The 20,158-nt window shown below is 38.5% G+C and overlaps 2 protein-coding genes across 3 annotated transcripts; one reads left to right on the forward strand and one right to left on the reverse strand.

Annotated features, from left to right (window-relative positions):
- Positions 1–1,250: 1,250 nt before the first annotated feature.
- On the forward strand, positions 1,251–11,772 carry tm9sf5 (transmembrane 9 superfamily protein member 5). Of its 2 annotated transcripts, XM_030738627.1 has the most exons (18): positions 1,251–1,550; positions 2,527–2,594; positions 2,708–2,801; positions 2,884–3,011; positions 3,136–3,265; positions 4,218–4,345; positions 4,488–4,602; positions 4,723–4,802; positions 4,895–5,000; positions 5,487–5,534; positions 5,851–5,983; positions 6,511–6,630; positions 6,742–6,799; positions 6,926–7,085; positions 7,194–7,345; positions 7,426–7,537; positions 7,674–7,845; positions 10,766–11,772. In XM_030738627.1, the coding sequence occupies exons 1-18, from the start codon at positions 1,413–1,415 to the stop codon at positions 10,831–10,833; spliced, it is 2,010 nt and encodes a 669-aa protein (XP_030594487.1). In that variant the 5' UTR covers positions 1,251–1,412; the 3' UTR covers positions 10,834–11,772. The 2 variants fall into 2 exon arrangements, with proteins under 2 accessions (XP_030594487.1, XP_030594488.1); XM_030738628.1 differs by lacking the exon at positions 5,487–5,534.
- Positions 11,773–12,417: 645 nt separating this feature from the next.
- Positions 12,418–15,356, reverse strand: gpr101 (G protein-coupled receptor 101). Its single transcript, XM_030739920.1, has one exon. The coding sequence runs from the start codon at positions 15,251–15,253 to the stop codon at positions 13,910–13,912; it is 1,344 nt and encodes a 447-aa protein (XP_030595780.1). The 5' UTR covers positions 15,254–15,356; the 3' UTR covers positions 12,418–13,909.
- Positions 15,357–20,158: the final 4,802 nt, after the last annotated feature.

Here is a 20,158-nt window from a genome sequence, read left to right on the forward strand (position 1 = left end):
TCAAGCAGTTTGGAAAGAAAGCATGATAAGCAAGGCTGAGCATGTACAAAGGAAGGATAGTGGATATATTGGACAAAGGATGCTGAATATGGAGCCACCAGGCAGGAGGAAAAGAGGAAAACCACAGTGAAGGTTCATGGATGTAGTGAAGGAAGACACGCAAAGAAGAGGGTGTTGGGTTGGGGTGAGATGGAGGCAGATGATTCGCTTTGTTGACTCCTAGACTTCAGTGTTGGGTCCTTGCGGGACCTGCATATGTAACTGGAAATGGTTACCATGTGTGGTAATCATGAGTTGGATTAAAGTTAATTCAGGTTTATTTATAGAGTGCCAATTCACAAGAACAGTTTCCTCCAGGTGCTTTATACTGTAAGGTCAAGACCCTACAGTATTGATGAAAACCTCAACAATCAAGCAACACCCTATGAGCAAGCACTTTGCAAAGGTGGGAAGGAAAAACTCTTAACAGGAAGAAAGCTCCGGGAGACCCGGACTCAGTGAGGGACAGCTATCTGCCTCGACCAGTTGCTGGGTGGAGAAAGAGAAAATCACAAAGCAGTAAAAACAAAGAGGTGTTACAATGTCAATTTCATACAGATGGGTGTTTAGTTTTTTGTTTACTGGAATAACTACTGTACATAAGTTTTATTGTTTAAAACACAAAAGCTTCCATATTGTTTTCTGAACATAAAGAAGGCTTATGTGCAAAAGAGGCTGCAGTTAAAGAGTCCCTAATTTGCATTTTACTACTACAAAACCTATCCAGATTAAATGCACCCTTTCTGGTTTTTGTAGTTTGGCCAGCAATCATTTACACAGTATTTATAAAATGAACCATTTTTTCTCAGTGTTGTGTCAAACGCCTCTTTTCTCTAGCTATTGCTTCTCTTATACCTTATATTTTGGATCGTAAGTGTGGCATTTTCTAACTTGGTTTTGCTCGTACAAAGAAAACAAGAGGGTCTGTGGGGCCCCGAGAAGCAACGTCAGTCTTAATTGCACCGTGTCATTGACTTCCGAATTGAACCCGTCAAATTAAAAGCAGTGAGCGACTATCAAAGTGTGGAATTGTACATTTAATTAGCATTTATACAAAAAAGTCATATAAAACACACTACTGGTATATTAAAAACAGTTAATAATTCATAAAACTTCAATACTTAACAGATTACTTATAGCATACATTTATTTTAAAGGTAAAATATACCGACATCCTTTGTGGATCGTGTGACTTCCGCATAGCTTGACAGAGGTGGACGTGGTTGTTCCCGACCGTTCAGCTCAGTCACTGTTCCGTCACAGCTAAGACCTAGCACTTAGCTGACTGTTGCTCTGCAGGTGTTACGTTTCTTTTAGAAAATAGGAGCAGCCAGTAGTAAACGAAACCTTCGAAGAACCGTGTCCTCGATAAAATGAGAAAGCGGATACATTTTGGTTTTGTGCCTGTTTATTTGCTAGTACTGTATATTCGTTCGTGTCCGGCATTCTATCTTCCGGGTTTAGCTCCAGTGAGTTTTTGTGAAGAACGCAAAGGGGCTGATGACTGCCAGGTATGGTTCATTGCTAGAAGTCAATATTCTTATGTCACGTAGTGAATTTTGTAATGACTTTGTATTTGGGATGTTTGTATCAGTCACTTGTCTTACCTAATCATGCTAGCTGGACAGCCCTCTCCTAGGCCTCGGCTATTGCCTGGGACAGGGACGCGGGCAATTATTGCTGTGCATTGCTCATTATTTTTTCTTGGTGCTCACTACCATTGTTAAATAAATTAAATACCTTCTGTTTGGGATTATTGCTTTACTTTCACCAGTCTAGCATGACACTTGGCCCAATAAGGTTGATGAAATTGGTGAAAGATAACCTGCCGATGTCTAGTTGCGATGAGATAAAATCCCCATTACACCTGCATAGACAGGTGACACATTATAGGAAGTACCTGAACGTTTAGTGAAGGGGATCTGGAAGTTCTGCTATGCTTTTGGGGACGTTTTACAAGCATGCTTTTGGACTAGTTGTACCTTAGGGGGAGGAGTGAGTGCGTACACACTGAATGCTTTTATTCTATATTTGAACATTTCTGCCTTTTTGTAATAACAGTGCCACCATCCATAGGGATTACATGGAATCAGGTCTTGCTGAACGGGAAAAGTTTATGGAAGAATGATGTTCTCCAGTAGAGTCCAGATTCTTGTACAATCAATAGCAAGTTGTTTTGAAGCTTTTCTGGCACCATGTGGTAGTGGCCCAGCACTTTGCTAAAATACTTTTTTTTTTTTTTTTTCTTTTTTCCTTGAATGCTTGTCACAACTTGGTCCATAGTTATGAATAAGTCACTTACTGTCCAGTCACATTTGTTACATAAATGTGCAGCCTTACTGATGTTGACTGCCTAATTATTCAGCAGTCATAACAAGGACTTTTGCTGGTTTTCATTCACCAATTGACTTGTTATTCAGCTTTATTAACTTGAAAAATATTACATTTAGCTTTATTTTTGTTTGTTTTTTTAAAACCTCTTTACAGACAGAGATTCAGCTGTTTGTCAATCGCTTGGATTCAGTGGAATCAGTTCTGCCTTATGAGTATGACATGTAAGTAACATTTAGTTTTTTTTGTTTGTTTGTTTAATTGATTTTGACTGGTGTAGTTTTCTGGCTCAGTGTCATCCTCTAAATGTGTGTGACAATCTGAATCTTTGTTAAAGGTTTGACTTTTGCAAAGATGCTAAGGAAATAAGACCATCTGAGAACCTTGGACAGGTGTTGTTTGGTGAACGAATTGAGTCTTCACCATATAAGGTGGGTGTTATCAGTAATGCCAGTCCAGTGTGAGTATCTCTGTTTATCATGCTGATACAGTGTGACTCTTTTCTTTTTACAGTTCAATTTTAAACAAGATGTTAAATGCAAGCATGTGTGCACAAAGATCTACAAGACAGAATCAAAGGAAGACTCATCTAAACTGGATTTTCTTAAGATGGGAATGCAGCTGAACTATCAGCACCACTGGTTAGTAAATGTGCCTCACTGTACACTACCTGTTTGTAAAATGGATGAAAATTCATTTCATCCATCAAGGTTGAGGTTAACTTTTTTCTTTTCTTTTCTTCTCGCTCTCTTTTTTTTTAAACAGGATCATTGACAACATGCCAGTTACATGGTGTTATGATGTAGAAGATGGTCAGAAGTACTGCAACCCAGGTTTCCCCATTGGCTGCCTTGTCGCAGGAGATGGAAGGGCTAAAGATGCATGCGTTATCAATGTGAGTTGTAGTTTCTGATTTTGAAGGGTTTTCATTTTGATATATTAAGTTAACCATATAGGTGCACAATATACCATTAAACCGTAAGCTAGGATGTCACATTGTTATCATTCAATAAAGGAATGTCACCGAGGGCGGCACCCAGCAACATCCAGTCTGTCTTGTTTTCTGCCATTCAGTCACTTAATTCATTTGAGCCTTCATTCATTCAGATGGCACTAGCAGGATATTTGCGTAACATGAGACCCATGTAATACTTGCCATATTTGTGAGATTGGACAGTACGAGGTGTGTTAAGGTGCTGTTCTGGTTGAGGGAAAGTTGATATGAAAAAACATGTCTATTGCAACATTTATCAAAAGAAGTTGTCACAAGCTTCCTTCAGCTCCTTCCACAAGAAAAAACTGTTCGACCAGTCGAGCCTGTAAAGCAGCAGTTTCTCATTGGAAATATTGCACAGGATATGGGTACCAGAGAGAAGGAATGTCAAACTATGCCTGTTTGTTTGCTTGTAGTACGTAAATGCTTGTCAGTACTAACACTTGGTCAGCAATTAATCCTGGATGATAAAAAAATAAATAAATAAAAATAAGCAAGGTTATTATATGATTAGCAATAAGTTTACATTGAGTTAATGCATTCTTCTTGATACATATTAATATTGTATCAATTTCTCAACCTAAAACTATATTTATATTTCCTTGATATATTTTCACTTGTGAGACTAAATAATTATTATTATTGGCAATAAAAGGACACATTGTTGCATCATTGTCATTTATCATGTTGCCTATTCTGAGAGTTTCATTTAGGATTGCTGGAGAAGCAAAGGTATTAAAAATATATATATTACATCATCCAAATTTTAATGAGTTATAAAAAAATGGATACAAAATAGTTAAAGGGAAGTAAAGGATATTGAGTAATCATGTTTCTTATCTATATTTTTCAGTCTGAGTTCAACAAGAGGAACTCTTTTTACGTCTTTAACCATGTGGACATTAAGATCAAGTACCACAGTGGAGCAGATGAGGGATGGACAGGGGCTCGACTGGTTGCTGCAACTTTGGAGCCAAAGAGGTAAGTATTTGCTTATAGTAGATATGATGGCACTTGATCTAGTCTGCCCTAACGTTGCAACTGAATGACAACAGAACAAAGCAAACGAATATTATTTAGTATTAGTCTGACATGATGGTATTTTGTGTTTTGTGCACAACAGTATCAAGCAGCCAGATGAGAAAAACCGAAATTGTGAAGGAGGTAACCCAATGGAGGTCCCTGTAGAATTTAAAAGTGAAGTGTCAGTAATTTACACCTACTCTGTCACATTTGAGGTAGGCCTCCAAACTGTATGACTGATTATATGTAACTATAATATATACAATTTTCTGAGCAACTATGTATGAACATAAGAGAAATAAAATTGTGGTTGTGATTTCTTTTGTCCCCAACAGCAAGACAATACTATCAAGTGGGCCTCTAGGTGGGATTACATCCTGGTCTCCATGCCTCACACTAACATCCAGTGGTTTAGGTCTGTAGACAATTTACATTGTACCCCCCCCCCCCCCCCCCCCCCAAAAAAAAAAAAAAAGTTATTTATCTTGTTTTTTTTTTATTTTCCAGCATCATGAACTCCTTGGTCATTGTGCTGTTCCTGTCTGGCATGGTTGCCATGATCATGCTGAGAACTCTGCACAAGGACATTGCCAGATACAACCAGGTGGACCAGGTAAAGACATTGTTAAAGTCTGTCTCTTAATCGGAGCTGATCTGAGCAGCAGTTTTTAAAATAAACCACAACTAGATCACATGATATTTTAATAGGTAATTTGAATCTCCTTAGTTCTTGTGAAAAGTCAATGTGAAACTATCACAATTTCATTGAAAACTTAAGATTTTCAAGGAAACAGCTTCATAGTTATTTCAAGGGACAGTCTAATTTTATTTTTTAAGGCCTATAGACTATTATGTGTATGCTGCTCCACTAGATTACTAGTGTTACGTATTACTCTTACTGTGGTTGTAGTGGCTTAGCTCACAATGATGTATTTTGATTTGATCTGAATATTAGAGGTTCAAGTTTTCACTTGGGAGTAACACAGTGCTTATCCATCATCTTCATCACAGTTATGTGGCTGATAATTCATAAGTGTGAAATACCACCCAGTCAATAAGATCAATCCAAAATTATAAATATTTTTGTTATGTTTCACAGGCAGACATGATAAAGATTCCATTGACCAAGGAAATATCCGCTCTATCTGTAAGCTTGTCGAGATCCATTTCAAACAAAATTTTTAGGGTGCTGGGGTGTGTGTAATAAACAAAACATAAAATATGGTGTGGGAACTATAAATGAAAACTTCAATCTACAAGTTTGAAGAAAGAGTGTCATAATTGAGAGTTGACTGAGTTTTTCCACACCTAATTTTAAAGCTTTTTGTAAAACAGACTTTCCCAATCACCTTATTCCTCTTTGCTAGCAGGTGTTGGCTGTTGACCTTAAACTTTTATCATTTAAATTAATACAAATTAAGTGTCAAGTACTTCATTTATTGTATTTCATTCGACTTTCCCAGGAGGATGCACAGGAGGAGTCGGGCTGGAAGCAGGTGCATGGGGATGTTTTCCGTCCTCCCAGGAAAGGGATGTTGCTGTCTGTTTTCCTTGGACAGGGAACGCAGATCTTCATCATGACTTTCATTACTCTCTGTAAGGACTATTTCACATTAGGCTGTAATATCTAAAACTTGCTGTAGTGACGCACACTAACTGGACATTTAATTTTTTATTGAGGGCGTGACGCCGGTTGCACATTTCATTTGCATACACAATTCTTACAGTAACTTGTATAATGCTTGAATCAGTATTAAACTAATCTTGTTGTTGTTGACCAAAATGTTGATATTCAGTTAGTCCCCCTGTATATCTCTTACAAAGTCCCCTATTTAGCCTTATTTTTCAATATTGAGCCAGTGAGTCAGTAAAACAGTTTAGATTTAGGATTTTCCAGGACTTTCCAGGAAAGTCCCATTTCCTGAAATGTTGTGAACATAAATATCCACCTAGAGGAACCATAACAAACACCCTGTCTAGGCAATGTTAGATTAAACAATCTAACGTTATGGGGCAGCAGATAGAAGTGTCATTAAAGTCATTTTTTGATACTTTGGTAATTCATTTACTTCAGTTAATGCTATTTCTGGATAACTACACTGATGAATGTTTGTCCACTGTAGTCCTGGCCTGTTTGGGTTTCCTGTCACCGGCCAACAGAGGGGCTCTCATGACATGTGCAGTGGTACTCTGGGTTCTCCTGGGCACACCTGCTGGCTACGTCTCTGCACGTCTTTACAAAAGTAAGAGTCCAGTGATGACTTTGTAGAAAATTACAATCTTTAGAGTCAATATATACAGGATTACTGTTTCTGTGATTATTCTCACAATATTCTTATTCTTTCTGTTCTCAGCCTTTGGAGGTGAAAAGTGGAAGACAAATGTCTTGCTGACTGCACTCTTGTGCCCAGGGTATGTTTACTCTCCTCATTTGTTTGTCTGCTACTCATTTGTCTCATATTGCACTTCATTTGTATCCTTGAGTTCTGGACTTCCTCTCACAGGTATCCTTGTGCTGTCTCCACTTCTCTTCCCTAGTATTGTGTTTGCAGACTTCTTCTTGATGAACCTGATCCTCTGGGCAGAGGGTTCCTCAGCTGCAATCCCCTTCGGTACTCTGGTTGCTATTTTGGCCCTGTGGTTTGGAATCTCCGTGCCCCTCACCTTTGTCGGTGCCTACTTTGGATTCAAGAAACCTGTGAGTTAACCTTAATTATTATTTTGCCTCAATTAAAAATGACTGATGACTAAATGTGTGTATTTGAGAGTTTTTAATTATTTAATCTCATTTTCTGCCCCTGTGCAGGCAATTGAGCAACCAGTGCGCACAAACCAAATCCCCCGTCAAATACCCGAGCAGTCCTTCTTCACCAAACCTATCCCTGGTATAGTGATGGGTGGTATCCTGCCTTTTGGCTGCATCTTCATCCAGCTTTTCTTCATTCTCAATAGCATTTGGTATGAAAACAGTTCTCTCTGAGGAATTCTTTGATCACAGTTTGACATTTATGCATTAATATTGGGTGTTTGTGCTTTAGGTCTCATCAGATGTACTATATGTTTGGCTTCCTGTTCCTGGTATTCATCATTCTGCTCATCACCTGCTCTGAGGCAACAATTCTCCTGTGCTACTTCCACCTTTGTGCTGAGGTACCTGACGTACACTTTTAAGCCTGAATTTTGTCTTGTTTATGCACACCCCCCCCCCTCCCCCATGTGATTCAGATTTCAGTTGACATGTCGTCATTACTGGATCCTAATGTCATCTTTTGTTCTATGTGTCAAGGACTACCACTGGTGGTGGCGATCCTTCCTGACCAGTGGCTTCACAGCAGTCTATCTCTTTATCTATGCTGTGCACTACTTCTTCTCAAAGCTGCAAATAATTGGAATGGCCAGTACCATACTCTACTTTGGATACACAATGATTATGGTCCTAATCTTCTTCCTCTTCACAGGTGAGGCCTTCACTTTATGAAAAAGCTCTAGGAGCTACTGTGATTTTATTATTATTGTTATTTTATTTTTTTTTTTTTTATATAGTTATATAGAGACTGAGAGCTTGCTTCATATTCTGAATATTATGGCCACTGAAGGGGGAAAGATCCCTACAATGTTTAACCAAGAGCTGAAACACTAACCAAATGTCCTTAGTTAATTATTTTCCTTTGTCAGAGGATTATTTTAGGACCCTCTGCCTATTTAGCTAAGGCACTGGCACACTGTTAAAATGCTTTACCTCAATTTATAGAAATCCAGCCTAAAATTACCATTAGTATGTGTGACATGTTGCCTATGTCAAGATCCCACAGTTATTCAGTTTTTCCTTCAGATCTCATTGTCAGTATACACTTCAATCCCCTACAAGGCCTTTTTTTTTCTTTTTTTTTTTTTTTGGGAAAAAAAATGTAATTTTTTTGTTGGCAGACACAGTATACAAGAAGCTATCTCAATAATACAAAGTCAGTGATAAGTCATGAATAGTTTTTCTTCTGGGGTGGGTGAGGCTTCATTACGCTCTGTGTGTGTGTGAAGAAGCCCCACCCACCCCGGTTATTTGCCCTGAATATCCTTTTATAAAAACAATGCTTGTCTAATTTTGTTTCTGAGCAATTATAAAGCTCAGGTCTTATCACTGGTAGAAAGGGGTGTGCTGTTTGTGCATGTGAAGTTCATTGTTTGTTCCCGTGAGTCTGAAGTGAGAATTTACATCACTTTACCTGTAAAAATATTTAACATCCTGTTCATAAAAGAAGCTCCGAGCAGGTCTTTCCTGTATTGTGCAACATTTGTTTGCTTGTCATATAGTGTGTGTCAACTTATTTCCTTTTTACTGGCAGTACAGCATCACTGTCAAGTCATGTTCAAGACCTATCATTTGCAATGGCCTCATCAAAAATTTAATTTTTAGTTACTTTGAAGTTTAATGAAAATCAGACATTAGGAATTCTCCCTCTTGATCAGATCTAGTTTTGCAGACTCATTCTGGTCAATTTTTCTTTAACTCGAAAAAAGTCTGACTTAGGATGTTCAAATTCACACCATAGATGCATGTACTAAAAATCTGGTACCAGTTTGAATCTCGGCAACCTTGACCTTAAGCTAAAGATCAGAGGTCAAGTTTTCTGAAAGTCTTGTGAATGTGATATTCAAATTCACACCATAGCTGCTGCTTGTTTAAGCTAGACCCATCACACTTCACACACTTGTTCACTGACTTTACTATAACAGCACAAATCCAAACTGGGAGCTGGTTCCAGCTGCTCAGATCAGCTGGGGGAGAGCTAGTGGCGGCTAAGCTACCTTGATCTGCACCAACTACAGGGGCCTGGCTAGCTACAGGATTTTCCAGGGTTCAGAGCCATGTCTCCACTGAGCCTGGCCTCCAAGGCTACAGGCAGGCTACATTTATTATAAGTACCGTTATTGCAAAAGGAAGCTGAGGAGTAACTAAACATTTGACACACACAGAGCAGAAAAGTACAGGTGGAACATGCTGTTAGTGACTGGGCTAAGACCCAGGCTAACTCCAGTGCTAAGGTATCGAATCTCTAAAGACACAATAAATGAATAGTATGAATACAATTTAGACATAGACATAAACAGACAATACTTTGGTGCAATTTTGAATGACAATATACAGTGCGCATTAGAACGAGATTTCGTTGCAGGTGATTCAGCAGAGATTGTGTTTTGGATAAAGCACGTGAAGATTCCACTATGAAATAAGTCATTATCTGGAGATTTTTAATTAATCGAGCTACACAAAAACATTATGCTCTGTAACAAGAACAGAAAGTGGTGCAATACCGCAGTGAGAGTGCCACCAATCAGGTTGAAAAGTCTGTCCACACTCACTGATTTTTCTTTTGTTTTTTTTAATACAGGTTTCTGGCCTTGCACTTAAGTATAGTTCTAAGGGTTATACAATCTGTGTACCAAATCTATTATCACAGTGCTAGAATAAATAGAACATTGTTAAGCTTTCAAATAAAGATTGACACATCAGGATATAGTACCAGCTCTCTGTGGTCTCATCAAGCTTTTTTGCACTTCAGCTCAAATAAAAGTAGGGGTGTCTGTAGAAAGAGGAACATATTAAGTACTAGATAACAGAAAAATACGTGCCTAGTCTCTATCCCGCCCAAAGATATTTGGCTTGCCACGTGTCAGATGATGACATACTTTCTGGTGTTAGACTGTCAGTAGGTCAGATAAAAGTTTAACTGCAGCTTTGCTTGTCACTGCAACACTGTTTGACAATGTCTTAAGACAGAGCTGTAAGTCGCAAGGGGATAAGATGTCAAAAGATTATCACCAAGAAGTAATCCAAGGATTGAAGGAAAAAAGTTTCCCTCCTTGCTTCCAATTTTGATCTAAATAATGCTAATCCCTCTCTTATCCCTTTTTAAAAAACTTTTTATTTTGTTGTCTCGCTTTCACCCAACTTTGATCACTGCTTAATTCGGGATTGGGCTGCGTGGCCCCCATTGAGCAGTCAGATAGGACTTTTATATCCAGTTGATGCAGGATTTTTACCAGTCTGTCTTATCAGCATTGCAGAGCACATGCAAATACGCTCTTTTGCTGACAAAATTAAGCACTGATGCTGGTTTTTGCATTGGAAATAGCAGACCCAATATTGGAAAAAAAAATCTTATTTTCTAGATTTTAGTGGATGAAATTTGTTGGACAATTGGTTGTATTGTATGACTTTTTTGTCTGTGATATACTTGAAATACTCAAGAAATACTTTGCAGAGGAAGATAACCCCATCTAGTTTTGTTGTTGTTTTTAAAGTTTCTACCAGAAATGCACGTATAGATGACATCTGTGTAACATTTTACTCACTAGTTTAAATCTGTCTTTTATTCTCAGGTACAATTGGCTTCTTCGCTTGCTTCTGGTTTGTAAATAAGATCTACAGTGTGGTCAAAGTGGACTGACTAGATGACTGGGAGAAAGGACTAACTCCTAGCTGCAACAGCACTGGCCTCCCCAGTGCTGGTTCTGTGATAAAGGCCTGAGGTCTGATTTGACCTGAACTGAGAAACCATCATTTATCATAGAAAGAAAAAAATCTCATGAGCAGAGCCCGTCCTTTTTTGTGCTTTAAACCTCTGTTGCTATTTTCTTTTTTAAAATATATATAATTTTCTGTTTATTATTGACTTGTAATATTTTGAATGGCGCCTTGATCAGTGTGGGTTCCGATGATCTAGTTGTCAGCAGTTTGTGCGTGGGGTTGTTTTTACTTTAATTTTCTAAAGAAGGAAAATGTTATGTATTTTGCTGTTCTATTCCTTTATGGCTAAAATGTTTTGTTTTTCATTTCCTGTACTTTAATGATTAAAAAATGTGTGTACATATACTGTATAGAGAGTGAAGGAGAGAATGCAACTTAAAGATTGTTGACATTATGGAACCTTTCTGGGAGATTTTTCTTTCTTTCTTTTCTCTGGTTTGTTTTAAAAGTAAAAATATCAGCCTGTATTGTAGTTTAGAAATGATATAAAACATTCACAGTGCTACGATACATGTCCATTTTTTTCTTGAATTTAAGGTTGTATAAATCAGCGTGTACGCTTGGTTAAGGAGCACATCTGTATAGTAGAGCTATGTGCTACAGTGTGTTGCATATTAGGCACAATCTCTTGACATACCCGTTTCTCTACAGGAGAAATTATCACCTAGTTAATCATAAAGCAGTCCATGAATATACTGATTGGATGTGCTACGTACCATTGAGATGTACTGGTTTAGATTTCAATAGGTGGTTTGCTGAATTGTTAACTACATAAAACACTGCTGCTTTTTGCTTCAAGCAGTGGAGTGCCATCACCCAAGGTGATAACATTTTACAAATAAAAGCAGTGAATTCCAAACAAAGGCCACGCTTTTGTCTTTCAGCGGCTAGAATACATAAAGTGATACCCACGATAAAGCTAGTAATATGTGAAGTTCAGCTCATGTGATGTTTAATGCAATGTAGTGTGATGCTCTTAACCCTGTCCTAGCTCCTCAGTCACAGTGAAATTACATGATTTTTATTGATCAAATAACATTTTTTAAAACTGAATTTTTGCAAAGCACAAAAACTTCAATTTGAGAAACATTTTTTTGCAAGCTCAAAAGTGTCACACCGGTTTCTTTAGGTGAGGATTTAAAAATGGAATAGTTCTAACATCTGACTAGGTTCTAATTTGTGGATTCAGTTAGTCTTAGTTTCTGTAATTAACTCAGTCAAAAGTCCCCTGGATGTCAGCAGGTTATACAGAGATCCAGGGAGCCTAATACAAAGAGCTCATTATACAGAGTTTTTGGAAGTATGCTTTTTAAGATGCTTTTAAAGTCAGGCATTGGACAATGGGGAACAAAACAAACCCTTTAACCCAAAACACATTCATTGTACTTTTATTAAACAACAGACAATGTTGAATGCTGAATAATGAAACCAAAAATAATACAAAAGCACAATAAAAAATCACAAAAATATGCACTTTTAAAAGACTATTAAACATTTTCTCATATTCTGGTATACTTAAATACACACTGTCCTTCACAGACCCTCTGACAAACTTATGCAAGTTTGATTGTCAACTTTAATACTATAGTTTGGATTTCCCCAGTAACCTGTTAAATAAATCTAGGTCAAGTACATGACAGGTCTCAGAGACTATCACCGTCTAATGGTAATAATACACACCAGGAGCACACTGACTCATTGTGCCATTTTTTTTCTTCTTTTTTTCACTTTCTTAAAAGGTACAAAAACTTGGCACTAGACACAAATAAATGTTGTAATGTTATGATGGACCCATAACAACCTTCTAACTTACTGAAATACCTTTCTCTGAGAGGAGTCAAGGCAAGCATCCATGGCTTTAGGCACACAGTTTCTTTTCCATTAGAAATACTTTATCACGAGGTATCTTTACAAGTCTACATGTGTTCAGTGGAAAATAAGAAATTTGTTACATAAGATCTTTCAACATGCAGGAGTTATATTTTTAATCACACAAAAAGTACTTAATAAAAACCCCGACATTGGAAAGGCATCAAACATCGAGTCCAAATTTAAAGTGGTGTACTGAAATAAAAGGAAAATTTCCACATCAGTTATGCTTTAGATAAAGGAAACAAAGGACTAAGACAAATGTGAATGTGTGGCCATCCCATCAGAGAAAGGGAATCACCCATACTTGTATGCTCTAATTGACAGGCACAATGAATCACTTTTCTAATTATTTATTCAAAAGGCGCTTTGAGACTAAGAGGAGTTACTGCGATAGGGACATTAACACATATTCAATCACCCGAGATTCAAGAACTGAGGTGGATTCTACAATTTTTTTTTTTTCTACAAGCAATACCCTGAGTTGGAAGACTACAAGCAAAGTTTGCTTGTAGACAAGATCGCCATCCTGCACCTCCAGCAGGATGTGAGAAACACAAAAAGTTTAAAGGAGACAGTTGTGCGCATAAAGCAGGTTCGTACACCATCGGAGACATCTGATAATTAGAGAAGTGGTCAGAACACTAGAGCAACTTCTTATTTTACAAGTGCAGCTTTAGATTAATTTGAATTTAGATTGATTTAAATGCCCATTTTAAATAACAGTAGCGAGTTCAGTCTTGCATACTTTAAAAAGAAAAACTAATGATGGTTTGCACAGACTCCAACAGCTGCACACAGTCTGATTTATGTGGCACATGTGGTAATGCTTAAAACTGCATTTACATATGAAACACAATGAGTCTAGCTTTCCTACACCCAGTTCTTTTATACATTAACACAGCAACTACTGGACCTGGGGCTTTCCCAATAGCAATTAACCGAGATTATGACAAATAGTAAAATGATCATTTTGTTGGTGATTAAGTAAGTAGTACTACTGTTTGTAATCCCAGCAACTTCTGAAGTAATAATCCTGCTGCTGAAAAAGTTAGTGTATATATAAACACAATGGATGAGAAAGTCCTAAAGTAAGAGCAACTATGGTCTGTCTGATTAATGGCAATTTATGGGCTTTGTTTGCTGTGGACTGTGAGCTCCCTTTCAGAGCTGATACTGGTAGAGGTGGTATCTTTACGACCATCCCTTGACTTTCTCTCAAAAGTGGGAGAGGACGAGGTTGTGCACTCTTCCCATGTCCGCAGAGGGACGACTCGAGCAGCCAAGCTGGGCAGGTGAGGGTGAGTAGTGGAGCGTCCTTCCGTTGTAGTGAAGCAGCTCTCCACAGCAGAGCTCTGGTTGGGACGGCCGTGCTTGCAGAACAACCCACAGAGCAACGCCAGGAATTCTTTTCTTACGCTACGGTGCATGTAGCCATAAATATAAGGATGTAGGCAGCACTGTAAAAAGAAGAGTACAAGGGCAAGGGAGGATAACCATGAGGGTATAGCTGCTCTGGTGCTCATAGATATAGTATTCAGAATGCTGTAAGGACCCATGCTGAAGATGTATGAAGCCATGATCACAAAAACTACACGGGCTGCCTTGCAGTGGTAGTGAAAACGCCTGTGTCTAACCCGAACAGGGTATCTTCTGGCTGAGTATGGTCCCTCGGGTGAACTGGGCTGCTGGGGCTGGGATTGCCGCTGTGGGCTGCTAGGTGCCTGGAAGTCCTGCGGGCAGGGCTGAGAGTAGGCCTGTGTCTGTATTGGGTGCACAAGAGCGTTCTGCCTCCGGGCTGCTCTGAAAACCATCCAATAACATCCAAGCATGATGAGCACAGGAAGCCAGAAAGAAAAAGTGGACACCACAGCAGAGTAGGAAAGACTAGAAGACCACACCACTGAGCAGATATTGTGATGGCGGTCAAAGTCAATGGTCCCCCAGCCATAGAGAGGCGGTGTGCTCTGCAGGAAACTGAGCACCCAGGTGCAGATGATCAGGTTGGTGCCTAAGTGAGGAGTCATGCGAGTGGGATAAGATAGAGGGTGGATAATTGCCAGGTAGCGATCCACAGACACAACTATAATGGTGTTAACCCCTGCAAATGCAAAAAGGTGCATGAGCACCACCAGGGCCTGGCACAGCCGAGCATCCAGGGGCCACACGCTTGGCATGGCAGCTGCAATAGCAAAGGGCATGACTAATATGGTCTGAAGTAGGTCTGCCAGGAGGAGGTTGAGGACAAAGCGGTTGGCCACGTGAAGGAGCTGAGGCTTCCTTTGAAACACCAGCAGAACAATCACATTCCCAAACAAAGACACACAGACAATCAGAAATATAAGCACCATCTTCACCACACTGTTAACAATAGAGGACCAGACTGGGTCCTGATTGCGGCGGGTGAAACCAAGCTGCCCAGGAACATCAGTGACATTTATGCCCATACCAAGCTGCTGAGAACTTGACATTGTTCATCTGACATCCAGCAGAGTGTCAACATAAAATCAGGTTAGTCCCATCTTGAATAGGCGAGAAAAGCAGCTGAGGTGTGCTTTGCTTTTCAGGGAGTGCGAACAATAAGGTGCTGTAGCTGGTGGTCTTTATCAGTGAATTTCAGGTGCACACTGTTCTGAAATGCATTTCATCTAACATGACATATCATCCGTAACATTTGAAAATAGTCCAATAGACTCATCCACGAGTGGCTGGAAATGATCAGCACTGATTTGCTGCTCATCGTGATCAGTGATTAATCCCTCAACATTTCACCCATCGAACAGGCCATATTCCTCTTGCAGCCCACATCTGCAGAATGAAAAAAAAAAAAAAAAAGAAGAAGATAAATGCCACCGTTCAAACCCTTTTGCATCGACGGCGAATGTCCGGGTAGTGGCAAATATCGCGGACTGCTAATCTGGAATTGATGCCTAATAACATGAAATGATCAGTGATGCGATATTTTGCTTGAGGACGTTCACTCCCCTGCGATCGGTCTTCATCGCTTTGCTCCCATTTCAGCCTGAGCTCCAGTCAATGGCAGCGAGCTTTCACGGCTCAGCTAACATACGCTGCGTGTCTTCACCCAGCGGGGGTCTCTCATCCAGACGAGCATATCTTTCCGTTGCTGCTCTTTTCGGATTTCATGGCAGATCAAACATTTATTATGTTATCAGCTTTGGTTCCTCCTCAACAGTCTTAGGCTACTTACGGTCGAGTCCTGTCTTCGAGGTGTCAGAAAATACAAGGACACCTGCACAGAAATCTCCCCCCTGCTGGAGCCTGTCACCGACCCCCTCCCATCCGTTTCCCCCTCTTTTGTTATGAGGGTGCAAATGCGTTTCACCAGCCCGTGCAACAGTTTTTAGACATGGTGGAATCACAAATACTGTCCTCATTTTTTTATATTATATTATATATATATATATATATATATATATATATATATATATATATATATATATATATATATATATATATATATATATATATATATATATATATATATATATATATATATAAATTGTTTTCAATCAGTAAATGCACCCCCCCCCTTTAATAAATGCAAAACAAATAAACAGTCAAAAAAAAAAAAACAGAAAAGAAATCAAGTATTTTTATTTTATTGTAAAAACTGATAAACCAAAATATAGTGTAAGTTATGCATTATCAAGGTCTCAGCCAGTTTTTCAGATCTCCTAGGTAACAAGTGATTCAGTCAGATGGCTGCTTGTGTGATCTTCACATGATAGGATAGTCTGTCAGGGCAGATAACAAAATAGGACCTCCACTGCAGGCATTCCTCCAGAGCACCAGCCTTTGGGTTTGAAATTATACTTTTCAAGAGTGTCCGTATTTTAACACTTCAGTTATGGCCTGTGGTGAAATACACATTGGGTAGGCTACACACTGTAATTCTGTAATTTTGTACAATCTTTTGGTAATTACAGTGCTGAATATAGTAAGCACTAGCCTACTTGTTATGATTTTGCTTATTCTGCCCCATGACAGCTGGAATAGGCTCCAGCCTCCTGCAACCCTGAGTTAGACAAGCGGAAGAAAATGGATGGATGGCTGGTTGGCTGACTGGATAGATAGATATATTACACTATACTCAAGCAGTAGTTGTTAGTTTGCATGGATAAGCAGGCTAAGGAACATGTTCTTTTTTTTTTTTTCATAGCTCCTTAATGGCCTCTTGCTCAGTCTTTAAATGCAAACTAAAATTATTTAGACAATGTTGTGGTTCTTTCATTCATATCATTCCTTCTTCATCAGTAGGTAGCTCACTTTTCACGCAGATTTATCTCCTCAAACCAGCTCTTCCACTCCTCTTGTCAATGATTGATACAGAGGGAACTTAAGGACTTTTAAAAATACTGAATTTTCTCATCTGTTGAAGCAGTAGAGAAAAAAAAAATCCCCAAATACTGTAAAAATAATCCTGCCTTCTATACCCCATTTGTATTTTCATACCTGCCAGATGTGTACCAGACTTGCTACTTCAAAGAATAGCTGACACATTTTCTAATCATATTTCTGTTTGAGAGAATGAAGCAATAAACATTTTAAGGAATACTTGGCACAGTATATTTGACAGGTAAAATATTAATTGAGCAATTTTTGAACTCATTCAGGTTTTGCTAATCGTTGACTAAATATTTCAATAATACCCAGCTCTATTGAAATGACATGTGGGCTACTTAGCCTAAATGGAACTTCTGAAGGTACTTTTAACACTGAAAGCTTTCACATATGGTGTTAATTATTATGTGGCCTAGCCCAGTTCTGATCAAATTATCCACAACCTTAGAACTGAAGTCTCTTTATATGAATGTTTGTATAATATGCACATTTGTACAAGCCGCCATTTTTATCTTTGGAAACGCAAAAATTGCTTCTACATTTCAGCCTTTGTAGGAAAAAAAAAAAAGACTTCATTAAGATGCAAAGAAAACAAAAGCACTACTGCATTGTGCAATCCAATTAGTCTGTAGCTTACATGGCCTACTAATCAACACTCGTAATTAGCCATTTTATTTCAAGTCTTTGCTCTATCCTAGCTATCAAAAAGCCCTTTGATGTGACTCTCGAGCACCCTGTGTTTTAGATTTAGATTGCAAATGAAACGCTGGTGACCGCAAAGGGGTGGGGAGATGTTTCCCTGTTCTTGTGTTGAATGGACTATGGTTCAAAGGGAGACCCACAGGCCCTCTGCCTCATGGGATTATTAGATGTGCAATATAGCCTGAATGCTCACACTGGCCTCAAGTGCTAATGTCTGTGTCTCTGTCATTCTGCTTTCCTCTCATTCACTGTCACTCCCTAACACCTACAGTATGAGCCAGCAAAACTGGAAAACAGAAAGCAAGACATAGAATAGGCAGTAAGGACTGGCCCTGTGAGCACACTGAAACTTTGTTGGTATGACAGCAGGTGTCCATTTTTGTCTGAATTACAGGCTTGCACATAGTATAAAATATTGTAAAAATACTTTAATTAATACAATGAAAAGAATAAATGCATGTATGATAAATCAAGACATTAACTGTAGGCCTAACACAGTCTTTTCTGTAATTTGAAAATTCCAAATAGAAAGGATATTTTCATATAAACATTTTTTTTAATATGTAGGGGGCAAATGTATTGAATCAATTTCAGCTTGGTATAATTAAGTTTTCCATTCATCCATCCACTCATTTTCTTCCACTCATCCAATTCAGAGTTGCGGAGTATGGGAGCAGGGGTGGGGGGTCTATCACAGCTGCCGTAGGGTGAGAGGCAGGATACACCCTGGACAGGTCACCAGTCTGTTGCAGGGCCAACATAGACAGATAACCATTCACACTCACATTCACACCTATGGGCAATTTAGAATCACCAAATCACCTAACCCCACTAAATGCATGTCTTTGGACTGTGGAAGCCGGAGTACTTGGAGAGAACCCACACAGACACAGTGAGAACATGCAAGCTCCACACAGAGTGGCTTGTATTACAAAATACAAATAAAATTTTTGATTTGGCCTATTTTTATTTTTGCCCAGTAGGAGGCAGAAAAGGAACAATGCAAACTGATAGTCCTTAAAATGTGTTTAAAAAAAAAAGTACTGTTATTTAGTCTGCAAAAAGGTTGTGTTTTTCCCCCTTGCATCACTTAAGAGTCTGCTTCAAATTTGGAAGTTAGCTGTACAGTACAGCGAGTACGGTGAGTACATATTGAACTTGCAGGTGACAACCAAAAACAAAACAAAACAAAACAGGAGTTCAAATTCCCATTTAGTTTTTTCTGGAAGTAAATGCTGCTGTGGAAATATTAGCTATGTGAAATATTAGCAAACATAATTAGCAAGCAGTGCCTAATTGCCCACTGCCCAAAATTTGCTGCTGGGGAACCATATTTCCCTCTGCAGCGGCAGATTCATTCATTCATTCTTTCTTTCTTTCTTTCTTTCTTTCTTTCTTTCTTTCTTTCTTTCTTTCTTTCTTTCTTTCTTTCTTTCTTTCTTTCTTTCTTTCTTTCTTTCTTTCTTTCTTTCTTTCTTTCTTTCTTTCTTTCTTTCTTTCTTTCTTTCTTTCTTTCTTTCACTGCATGCCTGGAAGCTTCCCAGTTTCAAATGGCAGACACAACAGTGAAACAGTTTCATATTTTTTTCTCAGAGCTAAAGAGTTAAAATTTCAATACTGTCCAGAAACAGGGCAGCAGAAAAATGCTTCATATTTGAAAGTATGGGTGATTGTTTTGGCACTTTGAATATTTTCATTTTATAGTTTTGGTAGCAGAAGACAAAGCAGGGAATATTTGCACAGCCCTAACATATTGCTATGCATAGAAGAGTGCACTCAATTTGCTTTTCTATCTAGGTTCTGCATTGGAGGTGGAACATATGGATCTCATATTAAATTTACAGTACTTGCTGGACTTCATTTTTTTTCCCTTTGCAAGATAAAAATTAATCAGTGTTTCAAAAAACAGAACTAGTGGCATGATTGTAAAATATTCAAGTAAATTAATGGCAGTGCAGTACCAAGTAAACGCATATGACCATAAAAAGACACAATGTGCAAACAACACAGGGATTTACATATTTTACATTACTTTCCTATTGGCAGCCATTCACTTTTATTTTATTATTTATAGCTCATAAATTTTTCTAACAACACGGAGAGCTCGTGAGCTTATGGTGAAGCTGACGTAAGCGGAGGTAGTGTTGCGTGAGCCTTGCGCTCGGGAGTTTTCTTTTCTGTATTTATTATTAATCCACATAAAAAATGTACACAGTGTAAACTCATTTTTGATAGTTGATATTAAAGAGGTTACAAAGAAAACTGACATCAGAGCGCTTTTCTTGCTTTTCCGGATTCAGATCATTGTA

The sequence above is a fragment of the Archocentrus centrarchus genome, chromosome 10 (assembly GCF_007364275.1).
Source record: "Archocentrus centrarchus isolate MPI-CPG fArcCen1 chromosome 10, fArcCen1, whole genome shotgun sequence".
NCBI lineage: Eukaryota > Metazoa > Chordata > Actinopteri > Cichliformes > Cichlidae > Archocentrus > Archocentrus centrarchus.